The 14,345-nt window shown below is 42.2% G+C and overlaps 1 protein-coding gene across 2 annotated transcripts; it reads left to right on the plus strand.

Moving 5' to 3' along the window:
* The first annotated feature begins 1,129 nt into the window (after positions 1 to 1,129).
* On the plus strand, positions 1,130 to 11,151 carry LOC115267927 (uncharacterized). 2 transcript variants are annotated; one of them, XM_062854324.1, is made up of 2 exons: positions 1,130 to 2,542; positions 10,980 to 11,151. In XM_062854324.1, exon 1 carries the CDS (start codon positions 1,373 to 1,375, stop codon positions 2,327 to 2,329), a length of 957 nt encoding a protein of 318 aa, XP_062710308.1. In that variant the 5' UTR covers positions 1,130 to 1,372; the 3' UTR covers positions 2,330 to 2,542; positions 10,980 to 11,151. The 2 variants fall into 2 exon arrangements, with proteins under 2 accessions (XP_062710308.1, XP_062710307.1); XM_062854323.1 differs by lacking the exon at positions 1,130 to 2,542 and adding an exon at positions 9,222 to 10,904.
* Positions 11,152 to 14,345: the final 3,194 nt, after the last annotated feature.

Raw genomic sequence — 14,345 nt, forward strand, 5'->3', positions numbered from 1 at the left:
ATGTTTCCCCCCACGAATTCGCCTTTTGACTTCACGGTTAACGTCATTGTTACATATCACAAGAGTTCACATTCACAAGCTCAATAAACTCTTCAATTTCAAGCACATGCCCATCTCTCCCTACCTCAGCACTAACACCGCTAGGCTTGCCTTTGTCTTTACCCGTAATAATGTACAAAAAATGTGGTCGTGTTTATCGTCAAACCTATCTTCGCTGTGTCCCTCTTTAAGAGTTTTAGCTTTCGAGTGGCGAGCGTTTTCGCGAGCGGAACGGTCTGAGCGCGTGCGATCCAAACTCGTTTTTCTTTTGTGGATTGAGTTGTAAATTTGGACAAATTTTTACGTGCGGAGTATCTTGCGAAATACTCGTGTGAAAAAAAATAAGTGCTGATTGATTATTGTGGACTGTTGTAAAAGAAAATCAAAGAGAAAAAGTGCTTTTGAAGAGAAAAAACATGGCGTCTGGTGGAGGCGGCGGGCTGCCTCCGGATAAAGGAAAAGACCAGAGTGAAAACGACGGAAACAAAATGGCGGACGACACAATGCCTGAATCGTTCATGTACACGGCTAGGGATGCTGCACCGTATCGCGTATACGTTGAAATTATTGACAACACCAAGGATGGAAGAAAATCACTTCTAAGGATAAATGATACACGATACGAACAATCAAAGATAGCCGTTGCTCATGCGGTAGCATGATGCGACACCCTCGCATTGTGCCCGCATCACAGAACAATCAATGCATCTGATGCACGCTTTATCGCGGGATCTATCGTTATCGGATCATGTTACAAGTCGCGATAAACTTTATTCATCGCGATTAATGCCACTTATGCACCCGGAACCCCAATTCATGACCAGAAATATTACACTCATATACATATCGTGAAGATTCAGTAACAAGAATGCACAAAAAGTGATTGATAATCGAAATTTATCATTCCGGCTTCATGATAACGATCGCATCGCGGCCGCACATGCCGAGCGATTCATTATTCGCGGAGCATGGTTTGTTATGAATGCTTGACGACAAAATTCTATCGTTGTTGCTATGATCGCGCGAAGCCTTCCAACCGCGACACATTTGGGATCCTATCATGATCACTAGATTCCCATCCTTGGACAACACGAAGCGTATCAACAAGTTTTCGGTGGGCTCAGTCCTGCGAAAGCTCGAGAAATACCGAAATCAGATCACGGAGCTCAAATACCTCGGACGAAACAAAATCATTGTCTTCTTCAACTCATTTGTGAAGGCGAATCTCCTTGTAGGCGAAACTGCACTGGCGGAAAAAGGCTACAAGGCGTACATCCCTCGGCACCTGGTTTGCATTACCGGCGTGATTGGTGGCATTCCGACGGACATCGAAATGGAGGATATTGAACAGGACTACGAATGTGCATATCCGGTAGTAAGTCTGTACAGACTCAACAGATGGGATCGTGAGAGAGGAATGAAGGTCGCTTCAAACCGAGTCAGTGTCACATTCCGGGCAAGCAGTTTGCCAGAAAAGATGAAGGTGTTCGGATCGTCGGTGAAAGTACAACCGTACGTCCGAAGATTCGTATTCTGCAACAACTGCCACCGTTTCGGCCACAGGGAAGAAAGCTGCAAATCAAAAAAGCGATGCGGCAAGTGTGCACGCATACACGAGGAGACTGAGGACCATTGCCCGAATGAAGTGAAATGCCTGCATTGCCGAAAATCGGACCACCGTACCACGGACCCAAACTGTCCCTCCCGACAGCGAGAGATAAGCATCAAAACAATGATGTCGAAGAAGAATCTGACCTACGTGGAGGCACGAGAGCTCATTGCTCCGCTGCCGATACAGAATCAGTACGACGTTTTGGCTGACATCGCCGAATTCCCTGCACTACCGAATACGTTTGCGAGAATGACGGCCGGTCGATTCACCATGCGGAGCAATCAACCACAACAACAAAGGAGTAACGTAACTGCTAACAAACCCGAAGAACGACAGCTGGGCGCTATCAAGAAAACAGCGAACGACACGTCAAGTGGAGCAAAGAAAATGAAAATCGACGAGGAACGCCAGCAACTGATCAAAGATCGGAACGCAGAAGGATCGTCGAGAGGAAATGGACTGGAAAACCGACATACCGTTAGCGAGCGAGAAAGATGGGACAACATCATCAAGAAAGCAAACGCTGACGCACTGGAAACGGCGAACCGCAACGTTCGGGGTGAACTCGCGAACTTCTACACAGCTCTGATCCAATGCTCTGGGGTCACAGAAGAACTACAGGAAAAGATTAAAGAATACTCCAAAAAATACCTAAATCTTGAAAGCATAATAGTTTAAACCAACTTTGAACAGATCATTAAACAACACGGAATTTGCAATTGATTTAGTTTATCTCTTTTTTTTTTACAATGGATAATTTCAGATTTCTGCAGTGTAACATACAAAGCATTTCCAAAAATAAGGATGAGTTACAGAGGATACTAACCGTGGGAGACTATTCAGCAGTTTTACTATCTGAAACTTGGACAAATCCATCATTAGAACAAACAAGTAAGTACAATATTTCTCGGTATCACAGATTCGTTCAATCTAGAATAGACGGATATGGAGGTAGTGCTATTTATTTGAAACAAGAATTCGGTCATAGGATTCTTGAAACGCCCATTCTTTCTGACGCAACACAAGCAGTTGCGGTCCATAAATGTACTTTGGACATGGTTATTATCGCTGTTTACATTGCACCCTCGATTTCAAAAACAGATTTAGAATCAGATCTAACTAAGATTTTTGATATGATCAAAAAATATTCTAGAGTGTTGGTCGGAGGAGATTTTAATTCACATCACCATGCTTGGGGCAACGATTTCACCGATGCAAAAGGATCAATAGTAATGAATTTGATCAACGATAGCAATTTACTTCTTCTTAATGATAACTCTAAAACTTTCATTCCTATACAGTTAAACAAGAAATCAACAGCAATAGACCTAACCCTTTGCACACCTAATCTTTTTTCTAACTTTGAATTCAAAACGCTAGATTATGGAATTGGAAGCCAAGCCACCATTTATTAATAGAACTAACTTTCAACTATCATTCAATAGATAATAGAAAATACGTATACAATCATAAAAAAATTAATGCTCAGATTCAAGAATTAACGTTAAGTACTTGTAATAGCATTCAGGAATTTCAAGAAACAATAGCAGAAATATATGAAAAATGTAAAATTCGCAATAGATATACTCCCAAGCATTGGTGGTCGAAAGAACTGTCTCAGGCATGGGATGAGAAAAACAAAGCAAGATCAGAATTCAATAAACATTCTTCCTTGGACAAACTACTTGAATGCAAAAAAGCTCAAGCTAAATTTAATAAACTCAAAAAAGATGCTCAAAAAAAGAGCTTTCAAACCTTTGTTGACGAAATCAACCCTACAATGTCTTCGTCAGAATTATGGACGAAAATTGGAAGATTAACTGGTAAACGTAGAAAACCACTTTCCAACAACATCATTCAAGAAGATAAGTCCATGGCAGAATTGTTTCTAGACAAGCACTTTGGTAAAAATGATCCATTTTTCATGGTGGATTCAACTTATCGCATTGAGAATAATTTGCTTACATTTGATACATTTAATAACATAATTAATGCTAAAAAGAGCAGGTCTTCACCAGGAGAAGATAGGGTTACATACTCAATGTTGCGACAACTTCAACCAGAAGCAAAAGTTACGATAATAAAACATTTAAATGACATTTGGCGTGAATGCTATTTACCGATGACCCTTAAGACAATCAAAATTGTAGCCATCCCAAAACCAGGAAAACCTCAGGACAGCATTGAAGGCAAGCGACATATTTCATTAGTACCCGTTTTCACCAAAATTATGAATTCAGCGGTTTTAGTAAAATTAAATAACTTTTTAGAGGACAATAAAATTATTCCACAAACATCATTTGGCTTCCGAAAAAATATGTCAACTACAACAGCTTCAAATTTTTTAGTTAATTTAATCAAACAAAATAAAAGGGACAATTTTCTGACTGCAGTAGTATTTTTAGACTTGTCTAACGCATTCAATGCCGTTAAAACAGATATTCTTGAAAATATATTGATTGGTTTTGGTGCACCTGGTGAAATAACTTCCTGGATTGTCAATTTTTTACGTAATAGAAAAATATCATTTGCTTTGAAAAATCAAGTTATCGAAAGGTTTGTTTCCAACGGATTGCCACAAGGAGATGTGTTATCCCCCTGTTGTATCGGCGGAGAGAAGACGATCGGACGCGGAGTAAAAGTAAGAACGTTCGGACTCGGTACAAACACGTTTAATAATGATCAGTTCAAGTTTGGTTGGTAATACATGTCAAAGAGTCAAAGTATGTATAGTGATAGGTAGAACATTACACTGAGAAATTATGACAACTCTCCCCCTCGTGAAAAGGACGTTATACAATGCAAAAAATTAAAGATTCAATCTTTGAGGGGGTTTTACTACTCTTGTGGATCGTCTCAACGGTCCTTCGTTGCGTTGCTGCCCATTGCCATCGGATACCACGGCATGTGGTCGTTGCTCACGTTCGCCGTTCGCCACGGGTTGAACAGGTGCAGTTGCTCGTTGCCTTGGTGATGTTGCGCCAGGATCGAATTGATCATCTGCAGCTACCGTCGTACATCCTTCACCTCCACCACGAGAAGCAGCAGTAGCAGGTGGAACAGGGTCAATAAGCTCGTAGTTATCCTCGGCCATCGCTCGTGGTACACTTTCTTTGAATGGCTTGAGATTCGGTCCCACGCCGGCCATGTGATCGACGTGTCTCTCCCAAAGCCTACCGTCATCAAGTCGTATGGAGTATCGGAGTCTGCCCACTTTCGTCACAACTGTGCCGAATTGCCACTTATTTCCCGAAAGAAAATCGCGAACTCGTACTCTGTCCCCGTCGGAAAACGAGCGGGCAACGGGGTTTGTTGGTCTTCCTCCCGGATTTTTCGGTAGCATCAGGTCCAGGCGGGATTTGATCTGTCTTCCGAACATCATCATGGATGGGGATTGTCCGGTTGACGGATGGATCATCTTCCGATAGGTCATCAGGATATTGGCAAGTTCGACATCCAGTTGCGACTTCGAACAACGAAGAGCCTTGAGCTTCTGTTTAAAAGTCTGAACATAACGTTCAGCTTGTCCATTTGTCGACGGGTGGTAGGGGGCACCCATCTTATGTGTTATTCCGTTCTGCTTCAAGAATCTCTGGAACGAATCCGCCGTGAACTGTGTTCCGTGGTCACTCACAAACACCGTAGGGATTCCAAAGCGGCTGAAGATCTCCCGGCACATTCGTTCTGTACTTTCGGCTGTGATTGAATTGCAGACTTGGATTTCAGGCCACTTCGTGTAGGCGTCGACGACTATGAAGAAATAGGAGCCAAGGAACGGGCCCGCGAAATCCGCGTGAACTCTCTGGAAAGGTACGGTCGCTGGCTCCCATGGATGTGGCAGAACCTTCGCTGGTGCAGGACGTACAGCTTGGCAATCCGCGCAGTTTGAAATCATGGACTCGATGTCGTGATCAATTCCCATCCACCAACAGAATCCTCTTGCTAGTGATTTTGTACGCGTGACGCCGAAGTGAGTCGAGTGAAGCTCCTTCATTACCCGTTCTCGAAGCGGACTTGGAACGTACACACGTATTCCTCGCAGCAAACATCCGTTCTGGATCGAAAACTCCGACTGATCTATTCCAAAACGATCTTTTCCCTCGACAGCTTGTCCGTGCCGCAGCCCCTGCATCAGGTTTCGCACGATTCGGTCTTCCGATGTTGCCTGCGACAACTCATCTGCAGTTAACGGTAGAGCGTCAATCTGGTTCATTTCCACCACGTCCGATTCTTCCACGACGTTTTCCGGAACGGATTGCTTGAGTGGACATCGGGACATAGCATCGGCATTCGCATGATCGACGGACTTCCGGAACCGAACTTCGTAGTCAAAGGACTGCAGAAACGTAGCGTAATGTTGCATCCTCAATGCGGACATCACTGGCAACCCTTTGTGTTCATTGAAAATCTTCGAAATCGCATGGTTATCCGTCACCAGGATGAATCTTCGCCCGTACAAGTACTGGAAGAACTTTTTGACACCGAAGATGATGGCGTAAGCCTCTTTGTCGACCTGCATATACTTTTGTTGTGTCTGGTTCAGTGTCTGAGATGCAAACTGTATTGGCCGTTCAGAACCATCCGGGTAGACGTGGCTCAAAACGGCTCCCACGCCGTACGGTGAAGCGTCCGTAGCCAGGACTAACGGCAACTCCGGCGAGTAATGCACCAAACACCTCTCCGACTGCATCTGCTGCTTGACAGCGCTGAAGGAACGTTCACATTCTTTCGTCCACTTGAAGTCAACCGCATCCTTCAACAAGTTGTTCAACGGATACAGCGTGCTACTCAAATTGTCGAAAAAGCGGCCGTAGTAATTGACGAAACCTACGAATGATCGCACTTCGTCCTTATTCCGGGGTCGCGGCATCTCCTGGATTGCATCCATCTTCTTCGGCATCTTGTGAACCCCCTCCCGATCGAGGAGATATCCACAGTATTCGATACGGTCGACGAAAAACTCGCACTTCTGCTTATTTACCCGGATATTGTAGTGGTCCAACCTACGCAGCACTTCTTCCAAGCGAGCCAGATGAATCGCATCGGTCGGCCCTGTGACCTTAATATCGTCTAAGAATACGGTAACACCTTCGATTCCTTGGAGGATGATCTCGATCTGGCGTTGCCATATTGCGGGAGCGGACGAAATACCGTACATGAGACGATTTGGACGATATAGCCCTCGGTGCGTATTCAACGTTAGAATCTCTCGGTCTTCCGGGGCAACTTCCAACTGGAGACAGTGTTGGTAAAAACTCAAATTCTCAAATCTCATGCTTGAGTTGTTTCACGCGCGATTCTTGACTCGCCAAACTCACCGCCGAAAAAATCATGCATGAGTTGACTCACGATTTCACTCATTGCGTTATTTCTTGGTGTTCTTATTATGTACATCGAAGTTTTTAGGATTATATGATAGAACAAAAGCAAACCTATCGTACAACAACATTGGATGTCGTTCAAATTGATTTGGATTCGTTTTACAAGCGATCGAGATTTCGGCGCTTGACTCGTGAGAGCGAGATTTTGCATGAAAATCTCGCGCGTGAGAAAATGATTCAGAATCGCGTGCGAGTTTGCTCACGCAGGAGCGTTTCATGAGTGTGCTTTGAGTGTGATTTTACCAACACTGACTGGAGATACGCTTGAACAAGGTCGATCTTAGAAAACTTCTCGCCACCGGCAAGAGACACAAACAGCTCGTCAACAGTAGGTAGAGGATGTCGATCGACCTTCAGGATGGGGTTCACCGTCTGTTTGTAATCCCCGCATATTCTGACTCGGTTCTCTGATTTCCTAACCGGAACAATAGGAGTTGCCCAGTTACTGTTGTCTACCTTGGTTAGGACGCCCTCGGAGACCAACTTGTCCAGTTCATCCTCCACTGCCTTTTGCAAATTGAAAGGGACCTTCCGCGCCTTCAGAAAAACCGGAGTCGCATTCGGCTTCAAAGTGAGACGAGCCTGCACAGAAGAAATTTTACCGATCGAATCTTCGAAAACCTTTCCGTAAGTCTGGAAAAGTTCATTCAATGCAAAAGACGGAGACGCCGCAGGTGGGTTGATCGAGTGGACTGTGGATGTGTTCCGCAACACAGAATTCCAATCGACCGCAAGAACCTTCAACCACTCACGGCCCAATAGAGGATGCTTCCCAGAGTCAACAACGTACAGCGGCAGACGCGATTTCGATCCGTTGAATTCCACGTCCGCATCTAGCACCCCTTTGACGCGAATGTCGGTGTTGCAGTAGCTGACAAGATTCACGTCACTATTTCGTAGAACCATTCCACGGAAGCATTCGTTATAGCACTGGAAGTTGATTATGCTGACCGGGCTTCCCGTATCGACCTCGAAGCGCATCTCGACACCGCAAACCTTCACCGGCAGCCACATTTTTCCTTCCAACGATCGTGATTCCACTGTACAAATCTCCCCAACAACAATATCCCCACCAGAAGCAGCATCAGATCTTCCTGCGTCTTCACGAAGTTCAATGTAACTTGTCCGCGCTGAACCCGGCTTCGGACCATGCCGGCTGCTATCCCCTTTGTTCGCAGCAGATTTCTTCATACAAACACGCTCAAGGTGTCCTTTTATTTTACAGAAAGAACACACTGTGTTTTGGTGCCGGCATTTCTTCGCCAGGTGTGATTTATCGCCACAGCGATAGCAGTGTAGGTCACCCGCGGACTTGCCTGCTGCGTGACTCGATCCTCCCACTTTCTTATGCTTAGGCTTACCTGGTGGTTGTTGTAGGGCATGTACTTCCTGTTTGGCGAGAGCTCCTTCGATTTCGGCTCCTCCCTTGAGAGACAACTCCATTCCGACGGCAATGTCCCTCGCCTCCGTCAGCGTCAACACACGTCGCTCCAGTAGGCGGCTCCGGATGTCGTTCCGCTTCATCCCAAACACAAGCTGATTCCTCAAAGCGGTCTCCAGGTAGTTCCCGAAATTACAGGTTACGGCTATCCTTCGCAAAGCAACAAGGTACTCATCGATTGTCTCGTCCGGGGAACTAGCGTTCTTGTCCCCCTGCCGACGGCATTTGAACCTAAAGTTCTCGCTAATTTCGAGGGGCTGGGGATTGAAATGTCCCTCGAGCACATCGACAATCTGTTGGTACGTCATGTTGCGCAGGTTTCGTGGAGCCACTTTATCACAGGCAATGTCGTACGTGTCGGGACCCATCAAATGCAGCAGCAAATTTCTACGACGCAATTCTTCCGCACCGATCCCGTAGATGACGAACGCTGTCTCTAACCTCTCCACCCATCGCGCCCACCGAATCTTCTTCCGATCGAAGGCGTCGATGTGGAAGTTTGGTGGCGGAGCACCAGGGTTCACTTGCGGAGCACCTCCTTGTGGCTGTTGCGCCATCCTCGTCGGCCAAAACTGTTGTATCGGCGGAGAGAAGACGATCGGACGCGGAGTAAAAGTAAGAACGTTCGGACTCGGTACAAACACGTTTAATAATGATCAGTTCAAGTTTGGTTGGTAATACATGTCAAAGAGTCAAAGTATGTATAGTGATAGGTAGAACATTACACTGAGAAATTATGACACCCCCACTTTATTTAATGTGTATACAGCGGCTCTACACAATATGTTTGAAAATGACGAAATATTAATTCAGTTTGCAGATGATTTTGCTTTGATAATAAAAGAAAAAAACCTAGAAAAATTAAACAATAAAACTCAACATGCAGTCAATATTATATTCAGAGAACTAGAAAAGTTAAACTTTAGTGTAAACCCTCAAAAAACAAAAGCCATACTTTTTCAAAATAGTAACAATATGCTAGATCTAAAAGTTAATAATATAGAAATAGAAACAGTTAAATCGCACCCCTATCTTGGAATAACTTGGGATAGATATATGAGCTTCGGTATACACATTAAAAACACAAAACTTAAAATAATAGACAGACTTAACATGATCAAAGTAATAAACGGTTTAAAACAAGGAGCCCATCCACAAACTATGGTTTTGATTTACAACACAATTTTTCGTAGTGTAATGGAGTACGGAGCTTCAATCTTCAACAATGCACGAAAGACAAACAAAAAATTGTTGAGCACAATTAATAATCAAGGTCTACGTAAAATAACCGGCTGCACCAAAACTACTCCTTTGAATTCTCTGATTGCAGTTGCCGCAACTCAAACTTTGGAAGATAGACATGAATTAGTTACCTGTAAAGAAATAGCAAGATCCATATTTAACAAAAACCTAGTTGCTACACAGTTATTATCATTAAATGAAGGGACTGATAACGATAAATTATCATACATGGAATCAATTTTCATTAAAGAACAAGCCATTTTCAAAGTTATATCACCTCTTACGACTATTGATAGTAGTATACCCAAGATCGAAATATTTCCTGAATTAGACTCCATTAAATCGTCGAAAAATACTACAAATCCGATTAAACTAAAACAAGCTGCACTATATCTTTTTAATGGTAAATACAAAAATAGGCCAAAAATATTTACAGATGCTTCTAAAATAAATAAGCAATGTGGAATAGGTATTTACAATGCTTACAATAACAATAGATACTCATTCAAACTAGAAACAGAGACATGTATTACAAAAGCAGAATTATTAGCCATAGATAAAGCACTTTCTTTAATTGATGAAGAACAAACAAATTTAGCTGTTATTTATACCGATTCTAAGTCATCTTGTTTGATAATCGATTCTGGTCAACATTCTAGACAAACATCAAAATTAGTAAAACAAATTATAGATAAAGCTTCTAAGTGGAACGTAACAATACAATGGATACCTAGTCATATCAATATTATAGGTAATGAAATAGCTGATAGACTTGCAAAGTTTGCTCTTACTGGTAACTCGATCATTTCTAACTGCATACTACTTTCAGATGCCTTTATTTTGTTTAGAGAAAAATCAATTGAAAACACGAATCTGTGGTACCGAGAATATTCAACTGAGAAGGGCAAAACATTTTTCCAGTTTCAACAATCAATTAACAAAGAAGCATGGTATTTCAATAAAAATTTTACAAATCAGAATGTAAGATTGCTGAATAGACTAATAACAGGGCATGATTACTCTAAATTTTGGAAAGCAAAAATGAAATTAGTTGACGATGAAATGTGTGAAATCTGTGACGAACCTGAAAATGGAGAGCACGTTGTGTTACATTGTGTGAAATACGGAATGACGCGATCGAAATACTCATTTGATTGCAAGTTTCGTAGTTTAATTGATCTGTTCAAAAGTAAATCTATCGATACTCTTCTAGATGTGTGCAAATTTTTGAAAGACATTAATGTAGACATTTAATTTCCTGTAGCTTATTTGACTGATCTTATCATTGGTGATGGTTGATAGAGGGAAACGGGGGAGCCTTGTACTTAGTGGAACGCCTGAGTACAACTCTCGCTAATAACCACAGGGCATTATAGTCTTTGCCACTCTGCCCTTAAACGAACTGTCGGTGACAGTTCCAGAGATAAAGAAGAAGAAGAAGAGTTTTAGCTTCTTTCACCCACTGCTTTTATTAGTTTCGTTGGAAAGCCATGTTCTGAGTCAACTTCTCACACTGTCTCTCAAAGCTGTTTTCTTTTCACCAAAGTCATAGCCAGTTTTTTGCTAAGGGGGGGGGGGGGTCGATGGCGAACACTCTTAGCTAATTTATACCTACTACCTTTTATAACTAAACGAAACACGATGCAATTGAATATACAGTCAAGATTCGTTATACACGGTGGGTGATACTTTACGCCCAAAGCGATTTTTCGGCTGCCTTACATCCGATTGAGCTCATTTTTTGTGTGTAGTTGCGGCATATCGTAAACTAATCACCTTCCAAAAATGAGCTGAATTGGCTGAAAAACAACAGAGAAATTGCGGTGGGCGTAAAGTAAGTAGCACCGTATATAACGAATCCTAACTGTAATAACATTATATGCTAAAAGCACAAATCTGCACAAATCAGCGTGGTGCTAGTAGTGGTGATAATTTATGTAAGAAATTGTGCCATAGGGTATCGCGCTACTTGGGCGGTGGTTTTCTTTGTCTGTTATTTTCGTCTGTTTTCCACTGTAACTCGGTCAATTTTGAACCGATTGACTTGAAATTTTGTACATGGGTAGATACTATACCTATCTCACCGCATTCCAAGAATTGTGTCAATTGGTTCAAATTTGACTGAGTTATAGTGGAAAACAGACGAATATAGAAGCCACCGCCCAAGTAGCGCGATTCCCTATTTCTTCTGGCGCTATTTATTTATTTTTTTGTTCATATCCACAAAACTTTCGTAAAAAAACATAGTTGAACTTTGAGCTGAACTCTTTTGCAAATTAAGAACTAACTAAGACTAACCCAAGATTTTCTTCATGATTAACTTAAACTTTTTTTCCAACATATTGGAAACCAGTCCGAAGATTTTTTGAAAATAATGTCTTCCATGACTAATTCAAGTTCTTTCAAACTTCATGAACTTTTAGTGCCAACTCGTTGGTGATCGTTACAAGGATGGCCCTTCTTTGTTGAGTTGAAGCACTTATCCATGTTCCGGACTATAGGCCATGCCCCCAGGGAAGTGGCCAATTACCGACATGAAACAAACCCTAGCATGCGACCTATCATAGCTCTTGAATTCCCAGTGCCAGCTCGTTGGTAACCATTACAAGGATGACCTTTCTATGTAGAACAACTTGGCCATGCTCCAGACTAGGAGCATTCATGCTGAAAAACTCCTACAGGAACAACTTGGAGAAAAAAAAATCTCAAGATATATTTCTATAAGAATCGAAAAACGAACTTAAGACGGAATTTATGGATAAATTTCTGAACATATCCGTTGATGAACTCGTACAAGAGTTAGTTGAAGAAAAAAGATTAATTGGAAAAAATTGAGAAATAATTTCTGTATTACTTTTTGGAGAATTTCCTGACTCCTGTATCCTCTCAAAATATCTTAAAGAGTGCTAATACAAAACGCTGGAGAAATTCCTCTAAAAATCTCTAGAGGAATACCTGGAGGGATTTCGGCTGGAATGCCTAGGGGGATTCCTGAAGAAATGCCTGGAACTCCTAGAGGAATTATTCGAGGGATCCTGAATGAATCCCTGGAGGAATTCTTGGAGGAAATTCCTGGACGAGTTCCTGTAGAAATACCTGAAAAATACCTAGAAGAATTTTTGAAGGCATCCATGGAGGATTTCCTGGTAAAGTTCCTCGAGGATTTGTTTTGGAAAATTCTGAAGAAACTGCTGGAGGAATGGCTGGAGAAATCCTCGCAAGAATCCTAGGAGAATTCTCTGGAGGAGAAATTCGAGGAGAGGATTTTCTGGAGAAATCCTCGGAGGAGTTACTGAAGAAATCACAGAAGAAATTCTTGAAAAAAAAAACCTGAAGGGATTCCTAGAGGAATTCCTGGATTAAATTCTGAAGGAATCCCTAAAGGAATGCCTGGAGGAATCCCTGGACGAATACCTGGAAGAATTCTTGGAGGAGTTCCTGAAGGAGTCCCTGGAGGACTACCTGGAGGAATTCTTGAAGGAACTGGTATTGGAATGCCTGTAGGAATCCCTGAAGCAATTTTTGGATGAATGCCTGAAAAAATCCCTGGAGGAATTCCTGAAGGAATTGTTAAATAAGATCTTGGAGGAATTCTTGTTAGAATCGCTGATGAAAGCCCTAGAGGAACCCTTTGAGTAATTCCTAGAGGAATCTCTGCCTGGAAGAATTCCTGGAGGAATTCTCGGATAAATTTCTAGAGACATTACTGTATGAATTTCTGGAGAAACCTCTAGAAAAATCCCTGGAAGAATTACTGGAGGGATATCTAGAGAAACTTTTGAAGAAATCTTTACAGCAATTCCTGAAGGAATCCCAGGAGGATTTTCTGAAGAAATGCCAGGAGGAAGTGCTGAAGAAATTGCAGAAGGAATTTTCAGAAAAATCCTGAAGGAATCCTAAGAAGAGTTCGTGGGTGAACCACCTGGACCATCGATGGGTGATCTCCTAGAGGAATCCCTGTAGCAGTTCCTGAAGTAACCTCTGAAGGAATTCCAAAAGAAACCCCAGGATGAATCCTGGAAACAATTTCAAGACGAATTCCTAAGGGAGTCCCTTAACAATTCCTGTAGGAATTTCGGATTGAAGTCCTGGTGAATAATCTGTGGTGTAGTTCCTGAAAGAAACCCTGAAGAAATTCCCGAATGAAGCTCTGCAAGAAATCCTGAGGGAATCCCTAGAGGAATACCTGGAGGACTTTCTGAGGAATCCCGGAAGCAATCCCATGAGGGATTTCTTAGGATATCCAGGATATCCCAGGAGAGCTTTCTAAACGAATTCCTGGAAGAATTTCTGTAGTAATCCTTAGAAAAAAAAATCTGAAGGATCCTTATCTACAGTAATCTCTGGACGAATTATAGAAGGAATCCTCAGATGGACTCCTAAAGGATTAGTGTGTAACAATTTGAAGAAATTTCTGGATTATTTTTTTAATAATCTCTGCCAGAGATTCTCTTGTAAAATTTTCTGGAAGAATTCCCCGAAGAAATTCCTCCAGAACTTCGAATAATTCAAGATGCAATCATTGGAACAATCTCTAGCGTAATTCTTTGAAGCAAGGATGGGATCATTCATTTGCAATCATTTACATTCACTTGCAAATAACTCGCTTCAGAAACATCGTAGCAAAAAC

The sequence above is a fragment of the Aedes albopictus genome, chromosome 2 (genome assembly GCF_035046485.1).
Source record: "Aedes albopictus strain Foshan chromosome 2, AalbF5, whole genome shotgun sequence".
Taxonomy (NCBI): domain Eukaryota; kingdom Metazoa; phylum Arthropoda; class Insecta; order Diptera; family Culicidae; genus Aedes; species Aedes albopictus.

Excerpts from the sequence above, each read along its gene's own strand:
- LOC115267927 (XM_062854323.1), top strand. The coding sequence starts at position 9,257 with ATGTTTGAAAATGACGAAATATTAATTCAGTTTGCAGATGATTTTGCT. Across the intron at positions 10,905-10,979 it reads TTTAATTGATCTGTTCAAAA|CTTATTTGACTGATCTTATC; the intron begins GTAAATCTATCG and ends AATTTCCTGTAG.